Genomic DNA, 24,984 nt, shown 5'->3' on the forward strand with positions numbered 1-24,984 from the left:
TATGCCAAAGCTTTCAGAATAAACTCAGCAGCAGCTCTCGAGGCCTTGAGGAACAGAGCACCTCCACTGCACCATGGCTGAACCAGTGGAGCTGACGTCTCCACACGCCCAGCAAGAGCAGCAATAAAATGCTTCTGTCATTTTTTAGTAACAGTGGTACCTGCCTGTGTCCTGGAGGCAGCTCAGCAGCGTGCTCAGCACAGGGCCCGTGCATCACTGAGGTTGAGCTGTTTGTCCTCAAGGACAAACTCTTCTGCAGTGCCCGTGGGAGGGGGCCACATGCTGCAGAGGGGGAATTTGTGCACACAGCTGGCAGAGCCCAGGAAGGGGTCAACAGCTCTGAGTCGTGGCTGCTCTGGGGCTGAGGAGCCATTGTGCCAGCCCCAGCTGCTGGAGCTGCAGAGATGCAATGGGAGCGTGGGGCACCCACTCAGTACCAGTGCAGGGGGGTTGCAGCACATGTTCCCTATGCCCCCTTTCTGCTACCTGGGCTCGAGCCCCAAAAAGACCAATGCACAACTCTTCAACATTTTATTAATGATCAGCAATAAAAGTTTACAAGAGAGAGGACACCAGACAGAGCCTGGAAGGACCATCTGGCACAGTGCAGTGAGCTGCTCAGGATATCCACCACAGTACCCTGGAATGTAAGAGGCAAAAGGGGCTCACAGCTCAGGACCCATCCTCCCAGCCATGCACTTCCCCTTAGAGGCCATCAGAAAACAACCCTAAAACTTCACCTGGCCAGGTCCCACCCTCAGGTAAGCCATCGGGCACAAGGTGGGCTCTGGCAGCAGCAGCAAGTGGGTCTCTGAGTACAGTCCACACGAGGCATTGGGTCCTGCTGCCTCGCAAATGGAGAGCCTTTGGGAAAAGGCCCCAGGATTCCTATGCCTCATGTGGAGCAACACCTCCACCTAGCACGCCAGCACCACCTACCCCTGCAGCAGCTGCCACCTGCAGCCTGTCACTGGGGCAGCAAAGGATTTGCCTTTATCCAGCTCAACCCAGAGTAGCTCTGGGTCTGTGCAGGGGCAGGAGCTGAGGAGAGGCAGCACAGTGAACCCTAGAGTCCAGCACCACCTCTGGCAGCCAGCCCCTTGTTCCTAAGCAAAAGCTGCAGGAGGAACTACATGAGCCCTGTCTTGTCCCCGAGGCTGCTCGCTGTCTGTCCAGCCACCCACACCACTGCCCAAGGGGCTGCTCTGGAATGCAGACCCCAGTCAGGACAGCAGAGTCTGGCAGGGCAAGGGGACATGGGCAGCTCCTCCACTTCCCTCCTCCTAAGAGCCAGAAATGGCAGAAGGTAAAAGCACATCAACATGTTAAAACATTAGTTATAATTAAAACCTTTTTTTTTTGTCAAATCTCCTCCTGGGAAAGGGGTCGGGGACTGATTAACGGAGATAAAACTAGGCAGCGGAATCCCAACTCGTTTTGTCTGCATAATTAGTGCAGGAGGAGCTAGGACAGCAGAGGGTAGGACAGCACATCCTGCGTGCCAGCAGTGCTGCCCCCCCTTCAGGGGTCCTTTCCTGAAAAGCTGTTGCTCTCCTGGAGGGTGAAGTTGCAGCGCTCTGTGGACCACACGTTCACGCTCTGCAGCCTAGTGCTTCTCCTCCTCCAGCCTTCTCATGGCCTCCAGCACAGCCAGCTCTTTTGCTTCTTTCTTCTGGTTGCGAGCTTCAAACTCCAGCCTGCAAAAAATCACACAATGCTGTGAGATTCTCATTCATCCTTACCCCTTGTAGACAAAAGCACCTGGAGCAGAAGAGCACTGCCTTCTCCTATGCTGCTCTGTTCTGAGAGCACTTCAGAAACCACTCAGGATCCCCAGACTCCTCCAGAGCCTCTCCCAGAGCTTTCCATGGCTGTTGCCATCACTGCAGTCCTGAGCTCCCACACTGGTCCCACACTACTTCTTTCTCCCTCTGTGGAAGAAGCTACTATTCCATTCTTGGGCTGTCCTGGGTGTTGTAACACCAAAATCAAATTTATCACTGATGTAAGCCAAGGTGCTGAAGGTGAAGGACTCAGGCCTAAAGAAAAAAGACCAAAGCTCTGAGAGAAGCAACATGCTCTTTGCCCCAGGATACAGCAAGGAAATTTATCATTATAGGAGAAATCCAATAAATGTGCCATGTAGCACATTCTGACACAGCAGAGTTAAGCTGTTCCTTTCCCTGTACAGACTGGTACAACCACAGTTAAAGTCTCCCCAAGCTATGAAAGAGGAGGAACAAGTTTTCTGACCCTTTGCCTTTAGATAACCCCTTCTCTCCCTATTTGGTCCCATTAATCAGTCTCCAGACATCCTGGATGGAATGGTATGCGACAGAACCAGGAGACAAAGAAATCCAACCTGTTCTTGATGATTCTTTGCACAATTAGATCTGTGGTGAGATTGCTGCCACTGTCCACCAGCTGGAAAATGCCACGTTGCTTTGGTTCCTGCAGACAGACATAACACTGGGCTGTGAAAACGTGGGACCTGGGTGTGCAGCTCAGCAGTGACAGCTGAGCTGAGTTGTGGCAAGTCCCGTGGTGGCCAGACAGGCAGGATGCACAGCGATCTCCTCGGAGGCAAAACAAACAGTTGCTGAAAGCAAAGCCCCACATACACAGGAGCTGCCCAGGACTGGAAGAGAGCAAAGCACACAGGATTTCTCACCCTGCCATGAAGGCACAGAAACAGGCAGAGTAAAACAATGCCTGGAAGAGTGGAGCTGTCGGGAATGATTTACTGACTGCTCCATGTAGCTACCCTCAGGGGTCGATGAAAAGCTGCATCACCTGCCAAAGCCCTGCCCAGGTAGCCTCCTCTGAAATACACCTTCTCAGTCCAGGAACACAACCAGAGCCAGGCTCTGTATATCAAATGCTGACAAAGCAGCTGGTACTTTACCTCATATGGATCAGAACCGTCCTTGTCTGGCACTACCTCAGTCATCCCATGGCAAACAAGTGTTACCTGGAGAAGGACACAAAAGTCACTTACAAGATCCAAAAGATGACAGGGACATTTCCTGCCACAGAGCACAGCCTGGAGATCAGCAAAGCCACCCTCCTGCACCAGCGTGGCAGTCCCTCTGTAACTCACTGAGCAGGACACTCCCTCCTTTCACCCCTGTGTCATCCTGCACCACTTTAGCTCCCCACACACATCACACACCAGCATCTTCATGTCCATCAGTACGCAAGGACTCACCCTGAAGTGATCCAACAGATCAGCAGTGACAGCGTAGGGAGCTCCAATCACCACCTCTGAGACATACTAAAAAAGGAACCAGGTAGGGTCCAGATTTGAAAAAAAACCCTATCAAACAAAAACCCAAAACCCAATCCCAAGCCAGAAACCAGCTGCTTCTTAAAGAGACCTGAGCATGTCACCTGGCTATAGACTCAGAAGTTCAAGTAAGGGAACAGGGAAGTGGGTTCAGCAGCAACTGCTTGTAACACAGTAGCTTTTTGTTCCTCTACAGAATGTCCTTTCTGTGCCTACAGAGCAAATCTAGAAGTTAATTGCTCCAGGCACACATTTCTGAGGCTCCCCATGATTTTGTCCCAGGAATTTTCTCCCCTGCTGCAGGAAGCAGAGTTTTCTACTGGCATATGTCTGTCTACACAGAGCCACACAGCTCCCTACATGGCCCGGTCCAGCCCTGTCCCTGCTGACAGAGCAGCTGGATGGGTCACCAGCTTGGATCAGCCAGGATAGCACAGGAGCCCAGCAGAGCCTCCCAAGAGTTCATCAGCACCTCTGGCAGCCTCAAGTGATTCATCTTGTCTGTCTTCTCAGGGCGCACCAAGGAACTCATGCAAGATCACTGAGCACAAGTGAGCACCACCAGGCTCCAGGCAATTTCTGGAACCACGCTGAGACACCCACTCACCCTGCAGGCCAGGACACTGAGGGTTCGCTCATGGATGTTCATGATGGGATAGTTCTTCCCTTTGTAGCGATTCACCTCCTATGGCAAAGCACCAGTCACAGTCAGAAGAGAGACAGAGCAACTCCTTTCCCTCTTGCTCTCTCCCAAAATGAAATTCCCGTACTGGTCAATACATCCCTGTCCTGTCTCCCGGAGCACAGCCTGCCTGGTTCAGAGAACAGGGCCAAGCAGCTCTGCCTTTGGACAGGTTCTACACGGACCTGATCAAAGTGCAGCCCAGCAATGATATAGGGTTTCTCTGCCAACTGGTGAACCTTCTCCAGGAAATCTACATGACCAACATCTGCAGATCTGTTTAAGGAACTGAAGCTCACATGGAAAACAGAGGAAGGAAGACAGAAACAGAGTCACTCAAAAACGACAGTGGGAGATGGGAATCCCTAGGATTTTATTCTTGCACTACTAATTAATTGCCTATTTCCAAGAACAGTTGCTGCCTCCCTCCTCAGGTTCCACCGGTTCTGGGCAAAAGCCAGAGATTTTTTTAGCTCCACCTTACATGGACTCAGCTTTGCCTCTATCCAGAATTTCTACTTGTTCCAGATGTGAAAGCCTCAAAGCCTGCCCCAGGAATGGAGTGTCAGCTCCAGATGCTCTGTTACAGTCTCTCGGTCTATGGCAGCCAGTCTTCACCACAATCATTAGAGTGTTGAGAGTATCCAACTGTTGTTCTGAAATCCAATAGCCACAGATTGCTCCACAGAGGAGCTACAGCTTCCTTCTCAGCATCCTGTGACTTAGAGACTGCCAGAAAGAACTCACTCCTGACTCCTCCCTCATGTGCAGCTACAGAAAAGGAAAAAAAAAAACCGAGGCAAATATCCAGTCTGGTGCCTCCCAACATGAGAACATCAAACAAAGACCACTGCTGCAACCAAAGAGAGTCAAGGATACGGAACAGGTCAAAGGCTCCAGCCACATAGATGATGGTGTCTCCCGGCTGTGGCTCCTTCCCTGATGCAAACTGGATGATCTTCTGGGATGTCTGCAGGAACTGCGAGACGCCAGTCCAGGGACTATGACCTTTGGGCCCCTGTGAAAACATACACCAGACACAGCTTCTTTCCAGGCTCTGTGAGGGGGTTTGGAGAACACAGAACACAGTGCTGCGCAATTTGCTCATCTGAATTTCCTGGCAACTGTAACAACTCCCAGCACCTTGGACTTTCTACATTCCTGGCATCAAGTATTTAGGCAATTTCACAAAAGCCCTTTATGCTCTGTCTAAATCATCCCCTCAGCAGCCAGCTCAGGAGATGCCAAGAGGAAAGCTCAGGAAGGAGGAAGACAACAGGGCAGGTTTGGATTTCCATGAGAAGCAAGACATGCTCGGGAGACAACACGCGACCAACCTACAGTCTGCCAAGCCTCAGGGCACCTGTCTGGCCCCTCAGCTCTGAGGACAGAGCTCGGTCCCCACCACGTGGTAGTTGTGCAAACAGCCACCAAGTCACCTGCTGTGCTCCCCAAAGCTGCTCCACGGGACTTGGCAGGACACAGACACTGCAGCTGAGGCCAGAGCAGGCCCTGCAAAGGGCAGCACGCAGACAGCTCAGCTGTCGGGGTCATGTAGGGTACCCAGTGCCCTGATCCATTCTACCCAGATCCAAGCTCCAGGAAACAGTTGTGCTGGAGCAATATGTCCCATAACACCTGCTCAAAACCCCCAAAATAGTGGGGAACTAAGGATGATTCATACAGGTCAGCAAACCCCTGTGAGTAAAAAAGGCCTGCTCAAGCTGCTGGTGCAGCTCATTAAGCAGGGACAATCCAGCTGCCAAGGAAATAAACAGGGCTGATGACCCTTTAGAAGCAGTGCGAGCTGCAAGCTGGACCCGGCAGCTGCAATGCTGAGAGGGCTGCGCTGCCTTCGCGCTCTGCAACACAGTGTGGCCACGTGCCTGCTGTGTCAATACCTCCCAAACCCAATACACCACCTTCAAAACAACACAAGCACTGAGAGGAGCATCCACAGAGGCTGTCCCTGGGCTGGAACCACAGGCACTCGGGTCCCAAGGGAAGTGGCAGGAAGTAATTTACAACAAGGAAGGAATCCAGCACAGGCTCAGTGGGGACAGCAGCCCTGTGGTCCCACTGGAGGACAGCTCATGCACTGCCCTGTGCCACACCTGCCCATCACAACCACCGCAGGCGCTGCCGTATGGGGACAGCAGACATTCACCGAGATGTTACTGCTACATGTGGGAGGACAAACAAGCCTGCAACAGGCCAGAAAGCACACTGGGAATCCTTCTCAGGTAGGACAACAACCAGACGTCCACGACCAGAACTCACATTACCTTCCCAAAGTTGTCAGTGTGCTTCCGATAGTCTAGGTCCTCATCCTGAAGGGAGATAAAGAGTCAAAATGTTTAAGCACTTGCACAGCTCATCCAACCAAGATATGCTTGTGTGTGGGAAGTGCTGGGAAGGCCAGGTTCAAAAACGCACACCAGGCATCTGGGGCACTGAATGCTGACAAACTGGTTAATACCTAAACCAGAGTCCTGTCCCGGCATGAGTCAGAGGAAATGTGTCCTTATCTGATCCCAGCTTGGCACCGCCAGCAAAGGTGGTGGTTCTTGCCCAACCTGCAACCCCTCGAGTGCTGCACAGCTGCATCCTCCCTCAGCCTGGCAAGCTCCTGACAGGACAGCATCCCTTCTCCTGCTAAACAAGAGCCAGGCTTAGGTCTCTGCAGCAGCCAGGAGCCCTGGACAGATCTCGGTGTGAACTCACATGTTACAGCTAAGCCAATTTAACAGCTCAGCACACCAAAACATCTCCCTTTGTCCCCGAATTCACCTGTGGGTTGCTTGTTCCTGCAGTTATCCAGGTGATTCTATTCACAGATTCCTTCATTACTCAGTAAATTCGACTCATTACCTGACATAAAACCACCAATTTTACTCTTCCCTGGTTAGGTTAGCTCCCAACCAGCAAGTGAGCTGAGGAGACTCAAGAAAGGTCTGATCAGACTAGAGACAGCAGAAAGCAGAAACGTGAAGCTCAGTGGGAAGGGAGAGGAGTTTCCAATTCTGGCAGCACCTGACAGACACATCAATGTGCCTGCACGGTGTTGTTCCACCCTGGGAGAAGTCATGGGCTTGCCTGCAGTTCCCTAACATTCCTGAGGCCCACACTGATCATGAGGCATCAGAATCTTTGTTCCATCACACTGTGATCTCAGACATGTTGAAGCAAACATAAGCAGGTTGTTTTGCTGCCACTGCCCGCTCTCCATGCACCTGGGAGCAAGGCGCAGGAGCTCCACTCCTCCGCTCTACTCCGTTTGGGGCAGCAGGAGGGAAGAGGTGGCACATGCCCTGTACTCCACCTCCCACCCAAAGCCCTCTGACTCACTATGTTGCTGTGGTGAGCCTTAGTCATGAGCAGCATGCGGCCAACAAGGTCAGTGGTGGACACGCCCTGAGTGCGTTTGCATTCCCTGCGGGAGACAAGCAAAGGATGAAGCAGAAGCCACAGGAGTGTATGCCTCTGTCTTCCCACCATTACCACGGGAATGCCTGTGACACCTGATCAATCCAAACCAGGGGCTGTCCTGAACAAGCCTTCCTTCTCAAGTATAGCATTTATTTGCTGAGCCTCTGCATCGTCCTCACGCCACAGCAACTGCTCATGTGAACAACGCTTCCCTCACTCAGACCTCCCAACAGAGCCAACTCCCAGTGAGGCTTTAAAACCAGAACCAGCATCTGCCAGGAACCAGACAGCCCCACTGGGCAGGACTGTCTGCCCCACTTCCCTGAAGCCAAAATGCTGGGAGCAATTGAAGCTCTGACACACATACAGCCAAGTTCAGGTGTGATCTGAAGATAGGTGTATTTCATCTGACTTCCCTTCAGGGCACAAATTCCCCAAAACTCTGCCCAAAACAAGATAAACAGGTAAGCAGCAAGAGGTTACCTGTATCGCCCTGCTGTCTTTACTTCCTCATAGGTGTCCTTGCCATCGATAGTTAAGGTGATGTCATCTGCAGAGAGAAAAAAGCCTCAGAACTGTACCCAAGCTCTCCTGCACAAAAGCAGCAGCTGTGCAGGTCCCACACACCTAGGGTCAGACTGGAGCTCTGCAATCCAAATCCCTGTGCATACACAGGGGACATGTCCTGCGCCCCACAAAAATGCCAGGGGTTTTTAAGACTACAATGTCTGTGAAGACAAGGATATTCCTGGATACTAAATACCATTACAGCAGTGGGCACAGCTGATTATTGTCTGAATGACAATAAACAGGCACTATCCATATCGATGTTAAAAAGCACCTTTTAGCTCTTCTAGGACTGGTTTTAACCATTGGTTCACGTTACAAGTTTTCAGTCAATGAAACAGTTCATCCAATGGAAAGTTCTTCCTCTCAGTGATGGCACTGCCACAGCAACATCCAGGGACCCCTCTACAGAGGCAATTCCGGTTCATCCCTGGCACATGGCTCCCAACTCTCTCTGCAGAAACACCTCTCACGTACTTTTGGTGGTGGTACAAAGCCTTCACAAGCAAAAGCTAAGCTGTTTTCCCTTTGCCAAAACAGTGAGAGGGCAGCCCACAAGCGCACCCACAGTCAGGTGGCTCAGTCCTGCTCAGTTCTCCTAAAACCCAACACCCTCCCCTCAGAGCACAGGAACAGGAGGGCACACACTGCCAGCACAGCTTGGCATGCCAGGAGAGGCACAAACAGCAGGATTGCTGTCACATTCCCAGATAAGCTCAGCTATTTCCAAACTCAGCTTTTGCACAAACACAACCTGGCAAAACTGCCGGTGCAGGCGTGTTGCTCAGGAGAAGCACGGAATGACGTGGCAGAGGGGATGAATGCAAGCAGTTGGAGCAGAGGCCACAAGCACTCCTCTACTGTCATAACCCCTCACCAAGCCCTGTAAGGGGTCACGTACACCAAACACGTTCAGGGCAGGCAATGAAGTTAATGAGGAATTTGATAACCACTCCATCCACGTGAAAAAAGCATATTTATCTTCTAAAGATTAAGGATTTATTTACATTTAGTGAAATACTTGGCTTATCAATAGCAGGTGGCTAGGATCAGATGAGAGATACACGAAATGAGTGCAAAGACTACTCCTGGTCAAACTAACAAAATTCCTTCAGAGGAGCAGGGAGGAAGGGCTGAGGCTTAATGAGCATCGGCAGCGGCCCAGGAAGGGACAGAGTCCCACAGCAAGTACGTTTCCTCAGAACACTGGTTCTCTCCAGCAACTGTACACCAAAAAGTGTTCACAGTAAGAACTAGGTCTCTGGCCACATGGTCAGCTGAGCCACTGAACAGCTTATCAGCTGGATAAAGAGAGAAGCTTTTCAGATCTAACCTTGTCCCAGGATAAGTAGATATAGACATGATTGTATTTCTGCATGCTTACTTTTTCAATAGTGTTTTTCACACTTAAGTTTTATAAATGGCTTTCCCCTTTGCACAAATTTCTGCTGGTACTAAGGGCAACCTCGGGGTAATTTTAAACAACATATTTCACTTTTGTAAGTTAAAACCAAGGGCCCTGGCCACTCTCAAGATTCTGAGCACACTGACATGTTTCTCCAGACCACGAGACCAGGAGCAGCTGTGCTGCCCAGTGCAGGCACTGGGAAGGCAGATCTGTATCACGGAGTAACCTCGATCCCCAGTGCAGGTGTTGAGAAGGCAGAGCTCTGCACACACCAGGTATCCTCGACCCCCGTGCCAGCCGGGACAGCGCTCGGTTTGCAGCAGGGCACCAGGAGCACACAGCCCTGAGGCCCCCTGGGACTCCCGACCGCCGCCGCTGCCCGCTCCCGGGGCTGCTCTTGCTCCCGGGGCTGCTCTTGCTCCCGGGGCTGCTCCCAGGGCGGCACCACCGGTTTCCGAGAGTGCGTGCCCTCCTCCTCGGGCACAGCCACTGCCTCAAACACCACTTACCCCCATGCACGCAGAAGTCACAGCTGTACTTGTCCAGGGTTTCCAGTGTGGTGACATAAGGAGCTCCAGGAGCAATCTCATCAACCCACTTGATGGCCTGCACCATTTTGTACCTCTCCTCCTGTGTAAAGACAGGGGGACCCTTGTGCTTGGCAATCTCCTCTGGGGGAGAAACAAAATTCCAGTTAGAAGCACGTCCTGCAGCTACAGTGACTCTCAGTCACAGCTGCCTCACTCATCTCACGGGCAGGTGAATTTCACTGCAGGCTTATCCTCAGCTTGGGATCACTCCCAGGTAGCAAAGGAAGCCCCAGATAGATCAGAAAATAATTTCACCCAGTTGCATTTCCTAAGTGCTTAACAAGGGCCCTGGAATTCACTCAGAGGGCAAAAGGTCTCAGTGCTTCCCTGTACCCAGATACTTGTACCTGAGAGGATGAGCTGGGCATCCTAGTATCCCCCATGGGGAAATTTCCCTCTTAAACAGTAACTTCATACTATGCTTGGTTCATACTAGAAATTCTGCATATATAAACCCATTTGAAAATATATCTTCACATGCAAGAACTTGTTTCTGGCACTTAACTTCCAGATAGCCTTGAAATGAGTTTTCTCCACACAGTAACTTGTTTTGAAACATAAGTTCTGCAGCTCCTACCAGCAAAACCAGACTGATTTTCAGCAATTTCAACTGTTTTTATAGCACAGAATGCAGATCAACCCTCAGAGCCTACAACATCTGACCCACCTAATCCTCAGTCCAAAAGTGTGACAGGGGTAACTCCACTCCCAGAGAAGGGACATTTTTCTCTTGGAGGCTACTGCTCCTGGAGCAGATGGAGGAAGAAGCCTGACCCTATCAGGAGCTCTTGGTTCTCTTGGGGCTAATGCTGCTGGCCAATTTGAGGGGCTACACAAGATGAAACCTGGTAAAACCTCTTACCATCCGTGTGGACCCCAACGATCAAGTAATCGCCCATGGCCCGCGCCTGGCGCAGCTGGTTGGAGTGGCCATAGTGCACCATGTCGTAGCTGGAAAGAGAAGGGCCGGGTCAGCCCGGGTACACCGGGACGTGCTTCCTTGGAAGCTGCGGGCAATCTGCCCCAGGCTTTGGGGCTGAAGGTCTCTGTGCTGCCGGGCAGGGCTGTGCCGGTACAGCCCGGTCACCAAGGCCCGCAGCAGCGCTTCCTCCCACCGCAGTGAGCCGGTCCTGGTGCGGCAGGTGCCGGCTGCAGCCCGGGGCGGGGAACAGACCGGCCCCACCGAGGCCCGTTAGGCGGCCGAGCCCAAGGGCGCTCCCGGCTCCGGAGCGGTCCCGTTCGCTCCTGCTCGCCCGGTGCTCTGCGCGGAGAGCGTCGCTCTCCCCCGGGCCCGGGCCCGGGCCCGTCCCGCCGCGGTGACAGAGGAGGCGGAGGCACCAGCGTAGCCAACACGGTTTATTTCTGCGGCGCCACGACATCACCCGGCCCCGCGCCCGCCCCACTCACCATCCATCGCACCAGACGCGCACGGGCCGCTGGCCGCCGCCGCCCGCCGCGGCCCCGCCGCCGCCCGCCGCCCCGTTGCGCAGCATGGCCGCACTGTCACCGGCGGCGCCGCCCCGCCCCGCCCCGCGCTCAGCGGCTCTTCCTGCGCCGGGCGCCCTTGGCGCAGCCGCGGCCGAGCCACCCCCCGGGGCGCCCGACCGCCGCCTCCGCCCGCTCCCGGGGCTGCTCCTGCTCCCGGGGCTCCTCCCGGGGCGGCGCCACCGGTTTCCGCGAGTGCGTGCCCTCCTCCTCGGGGCGCAGCGGCTCGGCCAACGCGAAGATGGGGTCCCGCGCCCTGCGGAAGGAAAGAGAGGGCGGCGGTGGGCGCTGGAGGTGGCCCCGGGCCAGGGGCTCCCACCGCAGAGAGCCCGGGCCACTCACCGGTCGTAGCGCGGAATTTCCAGCCCCAGCTCCGCCATCAGCAGCCGCATCACGTCGTCGCAGCGGCCATGCAGCTTCAGGGCGGCCAGGTCGTCCTTCGGAGTCCACTGCGAGTGACAGCAGAGCCGGCTGCAGGCAGCTCCCCGGGGTGGCAGCGGGGGACTCCTGCCCGGGGCCTGGCAGGGGCTCGGCCCTACACATCTGCAGCCCCTTGGCTCGCACCTGGCCAACCCAGCGCCAAGGGCTTTATCTCACCTGCAGGTTCACAATATACAGCTTGGGTCGGCGTGGGGGGGGCTTGCTCATGCACCAGAGCCGTGGGTACTTTTTCAAAACCTGCCACAAAGCACAGAGGATCAGCACGGCCACAGGCACACGCAGCTGTGAACCGTATCAGCGAGAGGAAAAGGAATGTATTACCAGGAGGGGAAAGAGGGAGGAAGAGAGACTATCACAGATGTTGGGCGAATCCTGACACCAGAGTTTACAGTTGTCTGTTTGGGAGGAGACTGCTCAGCACCAAGGTGTATCACCAAGAGGGAATGCTGCTAACAATCTTCACCGAGTCTCTAGAGTTACCTTTAAGCTGGAACCCAGACAAAGAATCACATCTGCTTTGCTTGCAGCTTCTGTTGCTGCTTCCCAGTTCAGGGGCTGTCTCAATGTCCCCTTCTCCCCAAAGTGGACGATTGTATCTCTCAACTGTGCCCCACACTTGTGGCACATCCTGCCCGTGTGATGCCTGTGCAGGGCTGTGCGCTCCGTCACATCAAACACTCGCACGTACTCTCTGTTGGGTGTACAGGAAGTGCAGACCTGGTGCAGGATGAAAGCAGAAACCTCGTCACATCACCACCATCCCACCCACGAGAGGCCAGGAGCAAGCCTGTTCTCTTGGAAGAAAAGCATTTTTGGGGACAACACAGAAGTTGTAGACAGAAGCATCAGGGATCAGATGCTAACTTGGAAAACCTTAAGTTTTTTTTGAAAACCAGCAAGTGGAGCCACAGGCAGCTTTTGGCTACATGCTGGGAGGGATTTCAGAGAAGGGCTGAGGAAGAGGTCAGAAGCAAAAGCCTCCAGCAAATACAGAGAAAGAGCTACAGAGTTTGATTTGGTACTTTCTAAGTAGTTCACCCCAAACCTGATGGTCTGAAGACAAGAACTGCACAGAGGCCAAGCCCTTGTACTAATTCCTCCTGAGCTAGTGGAAGATCAAGAGTTTACATTCTCTTTTTGTGAGGCCACTTAACAGTGACTTTTTCCTGCTCTGGCCACTCACCTCTATGTACATGTTCCCATGAAGCTCAGATATTGCAGCTCGGGGTAACCCGCTCCGCAGGTGCAGCCCATCACAGTTCTGAGACACCACATGCTGCACCTTGAAGGGAACAAAACACTGAGCTCCCACAGACTGCACAGGTACCACTCCAAGCAGGTGATGCACGTGTCCCAAATCGCACCAACAGCCTGTACGTCAGAGCAGGACCCACAGAGGAAGAGCATGGTGAGCAGACCTTTGTGAAAGCTAAACGGAAAGCCTCCTCCTGCTAAACAGGAGGGCTTTCTAGGGCTGGCTGATTCGTGACCAGTTCCCCAGACCAGCCTCAGCAGATACAAATACAACATGTTAAAAAAAAGGCACCAGGGGAAAAACTGCCAGAGCTGCAGCCTGCAGCTCACTAAGGAAGGCTTGGACACATCTTCCTACATGGATGTGCAGCCACTTAAGCCAAAAACATAGTCAGGCAATCTCCTGAAAAGCTTTCTCTTCCCTGCTGGGTTTATCATTCTTAGGCAGAGGAACATGAGTAAGGTGAGGAAAAATTATCTTACCAGGTTGTGCTTGTGCAGGCAGGCAATGCCCATATGAGTGAGTGTGGGCTCTGCCTCACTCAGGTCTGCAGCCCTGACAAGAAGCAAGGGGAAAAAAAAAAAAAGCTGGAATTGCCATTAACCTCTTCCAGTATCAGCTTTCTGTCACACAGTTCAGAATTTGGCTCCTCACCTGATGCTCCTGCCCTTCTGCAGCAGTGTCCAAATGCCGTTGGGGCCCCTGTAGTCTGGGATTGAAGCTGCCTGTCACCGGGAGAGAAAACCAGGCCTGATGGGGGGGGGTTGTCACAGTTCTTGTACATAAACACAACCAACCCAGGCCCACCCAGGACAACCGCAGACATCTCCATCCATGGCTGCTTTTTCATTCCATCCGAGTTTTCCAGCGTAGTTGTTCCTGAACACGGGGAAACCTCCTCATATGTTTTATCTCTCTCTTCTACCTTTCAGCTCTCATTTTCACCTCTACTGTTAGTTTTCTCCAATTTTACCATTACGGAATCCCTCCAGAACTCTTTTTCACCCTTGATTCTTCCCATTTCCCTCCACAGAACTTCATTCTTGAGCCTTTTCTTATTTTCCCTAGACTCTGGTTTTCTCACACTCGGCATCTCTAGCAAACATGCAGGTGACATGAGCACTCAGCCCCCTGCCCTGAGCCATGCTCCATGTCAGCAGAGAATGGAGTGACAGAGCTCACACAAAGGTGACAGATGTCACGTTAAAAGAGGTAGAACCAGACTGCTGCTTTGCCCCAGGCGGCTGCAACGAAATAATTCTCAAACTGCTGTTTGTAAATTCTAATAATCCCCAGCTGTCCCTGCATGTCCAATAACACATACAACATTCCTGATCCAAGTGGCTTGAGGTTTTACACCAAGTCATTGAAGAGGCTTGAGTGAGGCAAGACCAGCATCCTCTTGCTCAGGCTGCGCATCCTGCATGTGGTCAGAGGCAATGCAGCCACAGGATCTCATGGGCAGTAGGAGTGACCCCAGGATGCAGCCTGGAAACTGCTGGCCGCAGGACTCATGCAGCATCCCGGGCTCGTCACGCATGTCCTGTGGTCATTCAGGAACCAGACAACAGTCCAGCCAATACCTCCCCCTGAAGGGGCTCCAGCTGCTGCCCCCCAAACTCACCGTGCTGATCCCAGCGCCTGTGTAGATGACGAGGTGCCTGGCGCTCCGCACGGCTGCTGCCAGCTCAGCCACCTTTCTCTTCAGCTCCTCTGGTTCATCACACACCTGAGAAACACACCTCAGCAGGTTCAGACAGATCAGAGACACACTACACCACTGAGTCAGAAAGAACAGGGATCTCCCCAAAAGTTTGACGATGGGCCTGGGCCAACCAGGAAAAGCAACACAAACAGTATCAACAGTGGTTTCCAAATGAAAAGAACATGGGCATTGTTCATGGAAGGATGACGGGAAAAAGCTTCCTGGAGACCAGAAGCTGCTGACCCACCCGACGTGCCCACACAGCCACACGCGCCTGGCAGCACGGCTGACCGGAGATAAACACAGGGCAGTCCCCGGAGGGCAGACGCGTTCCCGGTACCGGGACACAGCGGTTGTTCACCGAGGCCTGCCGTGGCTTCAGAGCTCGGCAGCATCGAGCCCGGCGACCTCCGCCCCGCCTCTCCGCGGCTGGGGCCGCTCCCTGCCATCACCGACACGGCTTCCCCGGTCCCGCCGCCCACCTCTTCTTGCCGCCGCCGCAGCCGCTCGCGCCGCTTGCGGCGCCGCTCCAGCTCCCTGACGATGTCTTCGCTCTCACTCAGCACCTGGCACTCCTCGGGGCTCCGCTCCGTCGGCGGCTTCCTCCAGATGCGGGATACCTGCCCGGTGCACACGCGTGGTCACGGCGGCCCGCAGCGGCGAGGTGGAACGGGTCGGGCCGCGTCGTACCATACCTGTCTCCGGCGGTCCCGCTGCTCCTCCTGCTGCAGGATCTCGGCGCGCGCCGCCGCTTTCCGCTCGGAGCGGCTCAGGCTGCCGCCCGCCGCCATCGCCCCGGACCCGCCGCGCCTCCGCCGCCACCGGGCTCAGCTCCGCCGCTTCCGCCTTCCGGTCAGAGCGCGCGCGCCGCTTCCGGCACCGCCCCCGCGCGCGGCAGCGCCCCCTGGTGCCGGGCGGCCCCCCAAGGACGCGCAGGCGGCGGCTGTTGAAGCGGTTTATTGTCGCGTACAAAGGCGGCGGACACTGTACAGAATAAATAACGGCAATAACTTAGCAATAAATACCGCCTGCACCGAGCCCGGAGCCCTCTGGGTGACCCTTCTGTCCGCCAGCCCCGGCTCCGGCCGGGAGCGACTGTACACAATTCACAAGATACACAAATCCCGGGGGTGCCGGGGACGCTCCCCAGTCGGGCTGGCGCAGGACCCCTCCCCAGTCCCCCGGAACGGCACCAGGAAAAGGAGAAAGGAAACACGACACCCTTCACAGCAGGAAACCAAACGGACGAGCACCTCAGGAACAAGAATTGTCACACTCCAGAACACTATATACGAGAGAGAAGTCAGCGTGACGGCTCGGGCAAGGGTCGCCTCGCACGGGCACAGGAAGCCGGCTGGCAGGACACAGGACCCCCCGGAGCAGGACGGGAGACTCCTTGGACACTGCGGAAATACATCACTCGGGGTCCTACACTTCACTGAGAACAAAACCATAAGGAAGCAACGCTCAGGGGACCGTGGCCTCGCCGACATCCAGCCCGGCACCCGCAGAGCTTGTTTACCACACCGGCACCCTTCAGTCACGGCCTTGCACCTGCTCCTCCCTACACGACCTGTCCTCATTGAGCACACAGGCCACTCGAAGCAGTCCCGGGCTCCGAGCAAGGAGGGACAGCGCAGGGGAGGGGGAACGACGTCTGGTGCAAGTCAGCGCTGCTGCCAGCCCTGTTCTGCCTCACAACAGAGCAGCACCAGCCCGTGACCAGCAGCAGCACGGCTGCCACCTGGCAGGTGGGAAAGGACTGGACACTCCCTGCCACAGAGCACAACAAAAAGCAAGTTCTCCATGGCTGCAGAGTTGCCCATCGTTGCCTGCTGTGTTGATGGGGCTCTCCTCACACCAGAGGCTCCAGTTGCGGAACCAAGCTCCTAACCAGCCCCATACACACATTGCCCGCTCCTCCAGCCCAGATCAGGACTCAGCTGTGTTCTGAAGGGCTCTGGCTGACTCAGTCTCAGGCTGGGTCTAGGAGGGGCAGGGTTGGGACTGACACCCCAGAACAACTGGATGCCTCTGTATTTTCTAAAATCTCACCTCTTCCAGTCACCACACAACCAGCTGGAAGACCAGAGCCTGCTGACTGCTGCGCAATGTGTGGCCTGTGTGGCAAATGGCTGAAGTGGCACATCAGACACTTCAGTTAAGAGAAGAGAAAGTCCAGGGCTGGAAGGGGGAAGTCTTGAGGCAATGTTCTAACCTACTCCTCCTTTGGGAAATTTACTGGGAAAAGCATCCCAAACAACTCCCTAAACTCCCAATCAATCAGAGCAAAGCTCGTCTCGGGAAAATACCTGCTCCTCTCCTGCCACACTGCAGCTTTTCTCAGGCTGACCTGCTCCTCCGCTCAGGGGACAGCGGTATCAGTTCAGCAATGAGAAACATCCCCAAAACCTATCTAGGATGGCCATACCTCCCCACGAGACTGTGGCTTCACTTGTGTTATCCCAATCTGCCCCTTCCACTCAGATCTTCAGCAGCCAAGAGGTCACATGGGCTTCCCCCTCATGTCCTGCTTCTCTGCAACTCAGTAAATCAGCTCCAGTCTTTGGGAAAGGGAGAGGAGAGTCAAAGTTTTTGTGGAAACAGAGCCTGGCCACAAACAGCTTCTCAGCTCTGTCACAGCTGTGAGTCTGAGCACTCTCCTAAGCCCCTGAGAAGCTGCCCCAGGAAGGACAGTGATCCTGCCACAGCTCACTGGCCAGCCATGCGTAGACACCAGAGACTAGCCAGTCCCATGTTGCCCCTCTTGTCGCAGACTTGCCCCTCTTGTTCAGGTGAGCCATAAGCACGACACAAGTTCTGACCACAGGATCTAATTCCAGAGATAAATCCCACCAGTCTTTTCCTGGACAAGCCTCCCTCATGTTACTTCTCTGATAGCTTTGCTGCATGAAGGGAAGTGCAGCATTTTTCCTCTCCAGATAACCAAGTTCACCTGGTGTTGGCTGCTCAGCAGGAGCTGCCTGTGCTCCTGCTGCACACCTCTGGGCAGGCATCGCTACCTCGCTGCACCAGCCAGCCATTCTTGTCTTCAAAAACAGCAGCACCTTTGCCTGTGCACCAGAACCCTTCTGGAGAATTCAGAGAGATTCCAACTCAATCTCTCAGTCGAGTTTAAGGAAAACAACAACAGTGTGAAATGACAGCACATGGCAAAGGCACCAGCACACCAGAGCGCCGCACGAGAGCTTGGGGAGCAGAGCGCCCAACACAAGGGGACATGACAGAAACTAGCAAGGTCAAGAATAAGTCACTTTTGGTACAATTGCAAAAAGATATCAAACAGGACTTGCCTCTTTTTTTGTCTTTTTCTAAGTTTTATAAATAAAGTCTGATAACTCTTTATAAAAACTAACCTCAGAGCCACAAACAGTTTGCGGGAGGTTCATGAGAAACTTTAAAATTATTTATTTATTAACTTTTAACTAGCAAAGTCTCTGAGAATATTTCCCCACTCATATGGTGAAATATTCTCGCCTTCTCAGGTAAAAAAGCTGACTATAAATACGCTCTCTCTTCTGTCCAATTTTAAACTTAGATAATTTAATAACTCTTAAAATGATGTTTCTCTCTTTAAATAAAGGGCTATTTAACCACATAAACTGGTTGTGTAAACCATCACACTAGAGACACTTGATACCCTCAAAACACGGGAACAACTAGTGATTTTGGTCTTGTTCAGTGCAACACATTAGGCACAAAACCGGCCTGCAGTCAACACAGTACCACTGCTCCCTTCTTCCCTCCCAGGGTGCTGGGGCCTGCAGGGCCTCAGGACCACAGCGGCAGGACACAGCAGCATTGTCCTTCCCACCACTGCCAGTTTACACAGCTAACGTCATGGACGTCTGGGGGAAACCCACGGTTAGGGCACAGAGGCACACCTAGAAAGGAATAAAAACCTATGACACAGAACACCCCAACTGTAACTACAGGTACCAAAGGAGACAAAAGCAGCAGGTTCAGGCGCCAAGATGCACCACCTGGAAGAGTCATGAAATAAAGCCTTTGGAAGTGACCGAAAATTAGGGTTCCCAGCCCCCAGGAAGAGAGCTTTCCTCGGACCACCCCTCCACCCTTCCATCAGCCACGCTGCACAGACTTTCTTTGGGTAGAAAACCAAAATCTCACAGTCTGTCCCCAGGGCACCCAAGGGCTACAGACTGCTGGGTGGGAAGCTCTGTCTGCACAGGACAAGGGATGCATCACCACTGCTCATACCAATCTGGACACAACAAAATAAACTGGAGCAATCAGCGGGCCAGTCCTGGGCCAAGTCAAAGGAACCCGGACCCATGTGGGGAGGGCTTGTGCTTTGGGGATTCCAGGCTGGTTTTGTGCCTAACTGCCCTGCACAGACAAGCTCAGGCAACACTCGCTTCACTAAGACCGGGAGTCCGTTTTGGATTTCACTATTGTGATGACACTAGTAGTAGCAACCTTGCCAGGGACGAGGGGCCCCATACTGGAAGTGAGAGGCCCCCGTGCAGGGGTCACGGGGCTCCGGGCCACGGTTCTGGCGAAGTTCTGGAGAGCCTCGTATTTGGAGCGGAGAGCATCGAGTTCCATTTTCATGCTGGCGTTCTCTGAGGCCAGCTTCTCCACTTCTTGCTGCAGCTCTGCCTTCTGCTTCTCCAGTTCCTCCTTCTGGGTAACGCGCTTCACTCTGCAGCTGGCTGCGTAACCCCGGTTCTTCAGCGTGCGCCGACGCTGCTTCAGCTGGATGATCTCCTCTTTTGACAGGCCCCGTAGATGCTGGTTCAGCTCTCGCACAGACATGGTCACCAGCTCCTCATCTGTCAAGCTGGTCCCATTCTCACCTGGCTCCCTCTTCACCTGGGAGAGAAGACAGCACACACTTGTGAAACCTGAGATGGATACCTATGCCCATCCCTGCACCCCTTTCCTCCACCTGCCGCATTACCTTCAAGGCCTTGTTTCCTTTGTTGGGGGTCGTCATAACACGACAGCCTTGTCAGTTAGGTTCTGGAAGGGAAGGAAGGTCAAATTAGCACCCGGGACACAGCAGAGCCCACGGCATTCCTCTGGCAGGGTCCAGCAGCAATGCCTCACGGTGCTGCTCCACATCCTGGTCCCCACTCACCCCCTCCTTGGAAGACACTCAACAAGCAGCCAGCTGAACTGGACTAACAAGCAGCAGACTCTGTCCCTGAGCAGAAACTGCTGCCCTTCCACACTCCTGCTCCCATGGAGACTTTGTGGCAATGCTGGTTTTTCATTTATGGTGGGGAAAATTAAAAAACTAGGAGGAGTCAGAATACATGGAAGCCACATTTTTAAAAATAGCCTTGCAAGCAGCAGGCAGGGTCCAGAGCATGGCTGCTCCAGATCAGTCATGCTGACTCAGCAGGCTGGCACTCTGCACCGCTTGCTCCCAGCCTCATCCTTGTCACTCCCAAGCAGGGCAGGTTACCTTAACATGCCCTTCCAACAGGTGCCCAAGCACAGCTCAGAAGCTCCCCAGTCCTACCAGACTCCAGATGCCCCCAAGGATGCAGCCAGTATAGTTCAGTAAGACATAACCCTGGGCAAGGGGTACAGGGGAAGCCTTGGACACACTGGAATTCCATCACAGATTTGGGCTGATGTCTCAGCAGACTTCACCTCTCCCAGTTACACAAAACTGACCCCAGTTGTAGGTCTCTTCTGTGAGAAAGTACCTGTCAATCCCTGGCTCAGAACCACCTTCTTCCTCCTTATCTTCAGAGCCAAGGTGTGCTCAGAAGAAAACAAAGATTAAAGGTGCTGAAAACCAGAGGAGAGCAGACTCCTTCCCTGCCACGGAAGACAAGACTTCAGAACTGGTAAGAGCAATTCCCAGGCCTGCTTTACAGAAACTTATATGCCGGCTCCTGCTTCTGTCCCCACATACCTCCTCCCCTCAGGCTTTTCAGTTCAGAGGGCTACTACACTGCCCAAGGAATTGATCCACACAGATACTACCTGACAGACACGGCTGTGCCTTGAGCAGCCCGAACTGCACTCCCCTCTCAGCCCATTCTGCACCCCCTCAGCCCTGGCCAGTATTCCTGTGCAGCCTACAGGTGCCTCTGTCCCTTTCATCTTGCAGGTTTCAAACAACAATTTTGTTTGTCCCTGCCTTACTCCCAGTAGGACTGATGTCCAGTTACAGACCAGAACGAAATGCACACATCAGCAAATATGTCTTTGTGCTCTTCCAGCAGCTGTGGCACAGGCTCCCTACAGCGCCTCTACAACCTACAGGAGGTGAACAGGGCTAGTAGTCCCCAGAACACCAGCAGAGATATTCCTGAAGCCTGCAGCCTGCCAGGAGCCGGGCTATTTATACCTAGAGGACAATGCTCCTTCCAACAAGATGTCTGCTACACCCGACCACACTGGCATAGACATGGTCATTTTGCTGCCCAGGGAAGGCAGCTGCAATGAGGCAGGACAGGCAGCATCTGAGCAACTGCTTCACAAAATCAATTCTTCCCATCTTGCCAGACTGCTGTTTATTCCTTCTGTTCCGATGTGGTAAACAACACGTCTGCTAGGAAAAGGGGAGAGGTACGTGAAGAGCTGGAGAGACCAATAGCATGCCTCTGCAGCACTTTTGTGCCCCATCCTCTTGTGAGTGGAAGGGGTCAAGGGCAGGTATGGTCAGTGGGACCACGGGAATTTGCTTGCCTTGTGGCACTAAAGAATTTACTGCTGCCTGGCAAGCACACAGGCTGCCTTCATTACAGCAGACCCAAAACAAAACAAACAGGGCACATGCATGCTGCATCAGGCAGGGCACTGGGAAGAGTGCTCCTCTGCAGGCTGGGGAATGGCTGGTGCTGGCAGAGCTAGACACAGCAGAGGCAGCTACTCATTCCTGCCTCTGCACTCTCTAACACAACACCCTCTCAGGCAGAAGCCTCTCACAAGAGCCATCAGAGCTGCAACAGGACTGTCCCCAAAAACCTGGTGATCCCATCTCTCCAAGGCACAGCAACACACAAGGCAGTCAGTAGAATGGGAAAAACAATCCAAAGAGTTGTTGGCTGTTTCCTGGGTCCTGTTTTAATCGGGCTGTTTGGCAGCTCACAAAGAGGACACCCAGAGAACTGGTGACATAACAGAGACCAAACTTCGCCTTACTCTCCAGACTGCTGATGGATCAACTTTTGATAGCTTCCTGAAGAAAGATCACGCTGAAAAGTGCCAAACACTACGGCTGCAATGAAGAAACTGCAGTCTCGACACATTTCCCCAGAGCTCAAAAGGCCTGAACTCAGCACAAGCACAGCCAATTCTCCCCTCAGCTCAGCGGCAGCACACAAGAGCTGACAGCACCGCGCATGATTCAACACAGGCCCTGCTCCACGCTCCTGATGCAGAACCCTGCCACGAGCCCCGTGTAAACACGGTGACGTCACCCGCGCTGGCGGGCAGGCCTGGTGGGAGGCCCGTGGGCAGAGCAAGGCCTGTGCTCCCCACGGGCTCCACAGCACTGGCAGGCAGAGGAGTGGGGTTTGTCAGCAGCGATGGGGCACACTGCACGACAACACTCTCTCCCAGCGTGGATTTCACACTCTGTTTATTTGCTTACTGGCAAATTAGCTCACACAGTCTCATCCAATGACTCCCCAAATTACCTATGTAGCCAAGAGAGTGCCTCTCCTGTGTTCCCCACCCTGGGAGTCCCCTGGTGAGCTCATCCAACCCTGAGCATTTCCACAGCAATTTTTCCCTCAAGGAATCTGCTCACCCAGCTGGTTTTAACTCTGCTCACACTGCTAAAGCAAAGGGCCAGCTCTGAGAGATCCCTTCCCACCCTTGGCAGTGCCCTCCTCCGACCACACAGCTCAAACCTCACATATCCCGGACAGCCAGAGACGTCCCCAAGCTCTGAACAGCGTGACCGACCCGTGCACAACACACACACAGACCCTCCTTGTTGGTCAAACGTGGCAGTCCCGCGGGAGCAGAAACCCACTCCACTCGGGGGACATTGCAGTGCCAAGTATCGGGCAGCCCCTACGGAACAGGGGCCAGAACCTCCCACCCGCACATCTTCAGCTACCAAGTAGACCGAGGACAGGGTACCGACTGCAGGCAGCGGAGCTGTCCTGCCTGGGGCCGAGCTTCTACTCTGGGAACTGGGCGAGACGCCCCGATAGCCCCTCACCCTCCCGGCCCTCTGGTCCTCGGGAGAAGAATCACAGACCACGGCGGCTGCCCGAGGCCCTGCCGGGGCCAGGTCGCACCCGTACCGGCGGAGCCCGAGCGCCTGAAGGTGCGGCGGGGTTGAGAAGGGTAGGCTCGGCCTGAGGGCAGCCGGCCTGCAACACGATCGGGGCAGTCGGCAACCGCGGGAGGGAGGGGCCAGATGCATCCGTGATGCCTACGGGTGGACCCGGGAGGCGGCGGGCGGGGCCGGGGACAGGCCCCGGGCCAGCGCCCCGCGCACCTGTTGCTCGGCCGCTAAGCGAGGCGAGGACGGGGCGGGGCGGGGCGGGGCGGGGGCTGGGCGGCACCGGGCAGGCGCGACCCCGAAGCCCCGCCGTGAGTCAGCGATGGCGGCCCTTTTAGGCACCTGCCGACCCCGCGGCGGCCCCAGCCACCATCCCGGGCCCGCCGCGCCCGCCCCGCCCCGGCCCGCCCCCTGGGACCGGCCCGCCCCGCCCCGCCCGATGCCAGGGCCGCGCCCGCCCTCGCAGCCGGTGGCGCTCACCTCCTGCCGGAGCCGCCGGGCCGGGCCGGGCCGGGCGGGGCGGGGAGGCCGCGCTGGGAGGGACCGGGACTCACAAGCCGCCACCGCCGCCGCCGCCGCCGCCGCTCACGGACTCGTCACGTGATATTTGGGTCACGTGGCTCCATTCATGAAGCGCCCGGCGCAACCGCCCCGGGCCTTAAGGGGGCCGCGCGCTCTCCCCGGGGGTAACGAGGAGAGGCTGCGACCCCCCTGGCCCGGCCCGGCCCGTGCTCGGCTCGGCCCGGCTCGGCTCGGCTCGGCTCGGCTCCGCTCGGCTCCGCTCCGCTCCGCTCGGTGCCGTCTCCTTCCGCTGCCGCGGTCGAGTTCCCGTCCCGGAGCGAGCGCTGCCGCTCCACCAAAGTACTGGGTCGGCCGCGGATCGGCTCCCGCCATCTCTGGCAGCAGTCTTCGGCCTCCTGCGGGTCTCCCCGCTGCACATTGCGCGCTTCAGAGCGCGCGGTCCCTCAGCCCGCACCGGTGGGGTCCTTAGCACCCTTGGAGCTGCGGCCGCAGTCCCTCCGAGCCGCCGGCTCCGCCAGCGCAGGCCCTGCCGCGGCTCTCCCGGCACGGGGCCGTGTGCGGCGAGCCCCGGCTGCAGCGTTCGGGCCGGGGCCGCGACCCTGCTCTGAAGCGCTGCTTTCCCAGGTCACTGGGAAAGCAGCCGGGCTCGCTCGAGGTATCTTCCCACCCGTTTTGCTACAACTCCGGGTCCATGACACACACACTGGTGCCTACTGTGTTTGCTGCCATGCTACAGGCAAAGCAGGGAGGACAAGATGAGCATACCAGAGAAGGGCGAGGGGCAAGTGGAAGGTGCCACAATAAAATGGGCAGACGGCTTAAGGAGAAACCATGCTCCGTAGGAGAGCAGAAGGAGCTTAGCTAGGCTCGGATCCAGCAGCAGCACTACTGCTCTCTGCTCTGTGCACAGGCGATGTGACCGCAAGCCTTGCAGGGCCCTTGTAGCCCCCGATAGGCTGGTTTCCATCTGCTGTGGTGGCCAGCTCAGTTACAGGTCTATAACCACCTAGGAAGTTAATCTATAGCTCTGTCTCTCTGGGAGTACCCAGGGGCAACCTCTACATCTCCCTGCAGAAGGGCTCAATCTCAGGCATCCATTCATTCTGCATCCCACTTTTTCAGCCAAGTGGGAACTCTTTCTGCAACACTACCTTGCATTTTTGCGTCAGCCAGTACTTCATCTGTCTGACTTCCAGCTTGGCCTGTCTGCTGTGCAAGTATTACAGATCCTGAGCAGGAAAGGGAGGAACATATGGCACCCAAGGACTCCTGACCTAGTGGCCACCGCCAGTGGCAAGAGATACACCCAGTCAAAATAGCTGGGATTAGTCACAGCTCTCATCAGAGAAGCAGTTTTTTATGTAAAGAG

The 24,984-nt window shown here is 55.0% G+C and overlaps 3 protein-coding genes across 5 annotated transcripts; all 3 read right to left on the reverse strand.

The window, feature by feature from the left end:
• Positions 1-517: 517 nt before the first annotated feature.
• On the reverse strand, positions 518-11,509 carry PCYT2 (phosphate cytidylyltransferase 2, ethanolamine). The gene is made up of 13 exons (XM_082294022.1): positions 11,370-11,509; positions 10,825-10,913; positions 9,882-10,043; positions 7,881-7,947; positions 7,317-7,401; positions 6,254-6,298; positions 4,848-4,986; positions 4,154-4,236; positions 3,894-3,971; positions 3,209-3,274; positions 2,906-2,971; positions 2,363-2,451; positions 518-1,697 (listed from the first exon to the last, which is right to left on the reverse strand). Exons 1-13 carry the CDS (start codon positions 11,453-11,455, stop codon positions 1,607-1,609), a joined length of 1,146 nt encoding a protein of 381 aa, XP_082150148.1. The 5' UTR covers positions 11,456-11,509; the 3' UTR covers positions 518-1,606.
• SIRT7 (sirtuin 7) lies at positions 11,499-15,682 on the reverse strand (the record flags this gene model as incomplete). Of its 2 annotated transcripts, none has more annotated exons than XM_082294020.1 (10): positions 15,544-15,682; positions 15,331-15,468; positions 14,768-14,872; positions 13,798-13,868; positions 13,626-13,698; positions 13,072-13,170; positions 12,369-12,605; positions 12,045-12,125; positions 11,790-11,896; positions 11,499-11,703 (listed from the first exon to the last, which is right to left on the reverse strand). In XM_082294020.1, the coding sequence occupies exons 1-10, from the start codon at positions 15,637-15,639 to the stop codon at positions 11,499-11,501; spliced, it is 1,212 nt and encodes a 403-aa protein (XP_082150146.1). In that variant the 5' UTR covers positions 15,640-15,682. The 2 variants fall into 2 exon arrangements, with proteins under 2 accessions (XP_082150146.1, XP_082150147.1); XM_082294021.1 differs by having other exon boundaries at positions 15,331-15,447; positions 15,544-15,671.
• Positions 15,683-19,222: 3,540 nt separating this feature from the next.
• Positions 19,223-23,682, reverse strand: MAFG (MAF bZIP transcription factor G). 2 transcript variants are annotated; one of them, XM_082294025.1, is made up of 3 exons: positions 23,574-23,682; positions 19,794-19,855; positions 19,223-19,705 (listed from the first exon to the last, which is right to left on the reverse strand). In XM_082294025.1, exons 2-3 carry the CDS (start codon positions 19,827-19,829, stop codon positions 19,253-19,255), a joined length of 489 nt encoding a protein of 162 aa, XP_082150151.1. In that variant the 5' UTR covers positions 19,830-19,855; positions 23,574-23,682; the 3' UTR covers positions 19,223-19,252. The 2 variants fall into 2 exon arrangements, with proteins under 2 accessions (XP_082150151.1, XP_082150152.1); XM_082294026.1 differs by lacking the exon at positions 23,574-23,682 and adding an exon at positions 23,113-23,228.
• Positions 23,683-24,984: the final 1,302 nt, after the last annotated feature.

This window comes from Coloeus monedula (assembly GCF_965178545.1).
Source record: "Coloeus monedula genome assembly, chromosome: 19".
In the NCBI taxonomy this organism is placed as follows: Eukaryota; Metazoa; Chordata; class Aves; order Passeriformes; family Corvidae; genus Coloeus; species Coloeus monedula.

Coding starts and splice junctions, on each gene's coding strand:
- PCYT2 (XM_082294022.1), bottom strand. CDS start 11,455: ATGCTGCGCAACGGGGCGGCGGGCGGCGGCGGGGCCGCGGCGGGCGGC. Junction 10,044..10,824: donor CGTTGGGGTCCACACGGATG/GTAAGAGGTTTT, acceptor TTTCTCCCCCAG/AGGAGATTGCCAAGCACAAG. Junction 3,275..3,893: donor TCAGTGTCCTGGCCTGCAGG/GTGAGTGGGTGT, acceptor TTCCTTTTTTAG/TATGTCTCAGAGGTGGTGAT.
- MAFG (XM_082294025.1), bottom strand. CDS start 19,829: ATGACGACCCCCAACAAAGGAAACAAGGCCTTGAAG. Junction 19,706..19,793: donor AAGGAAACAAGGCCTTGAAG/GTAATGCGGCAG, acceptor CTTCTCTCCCAG/GTGAAGAGGGAGCCAGGTGA.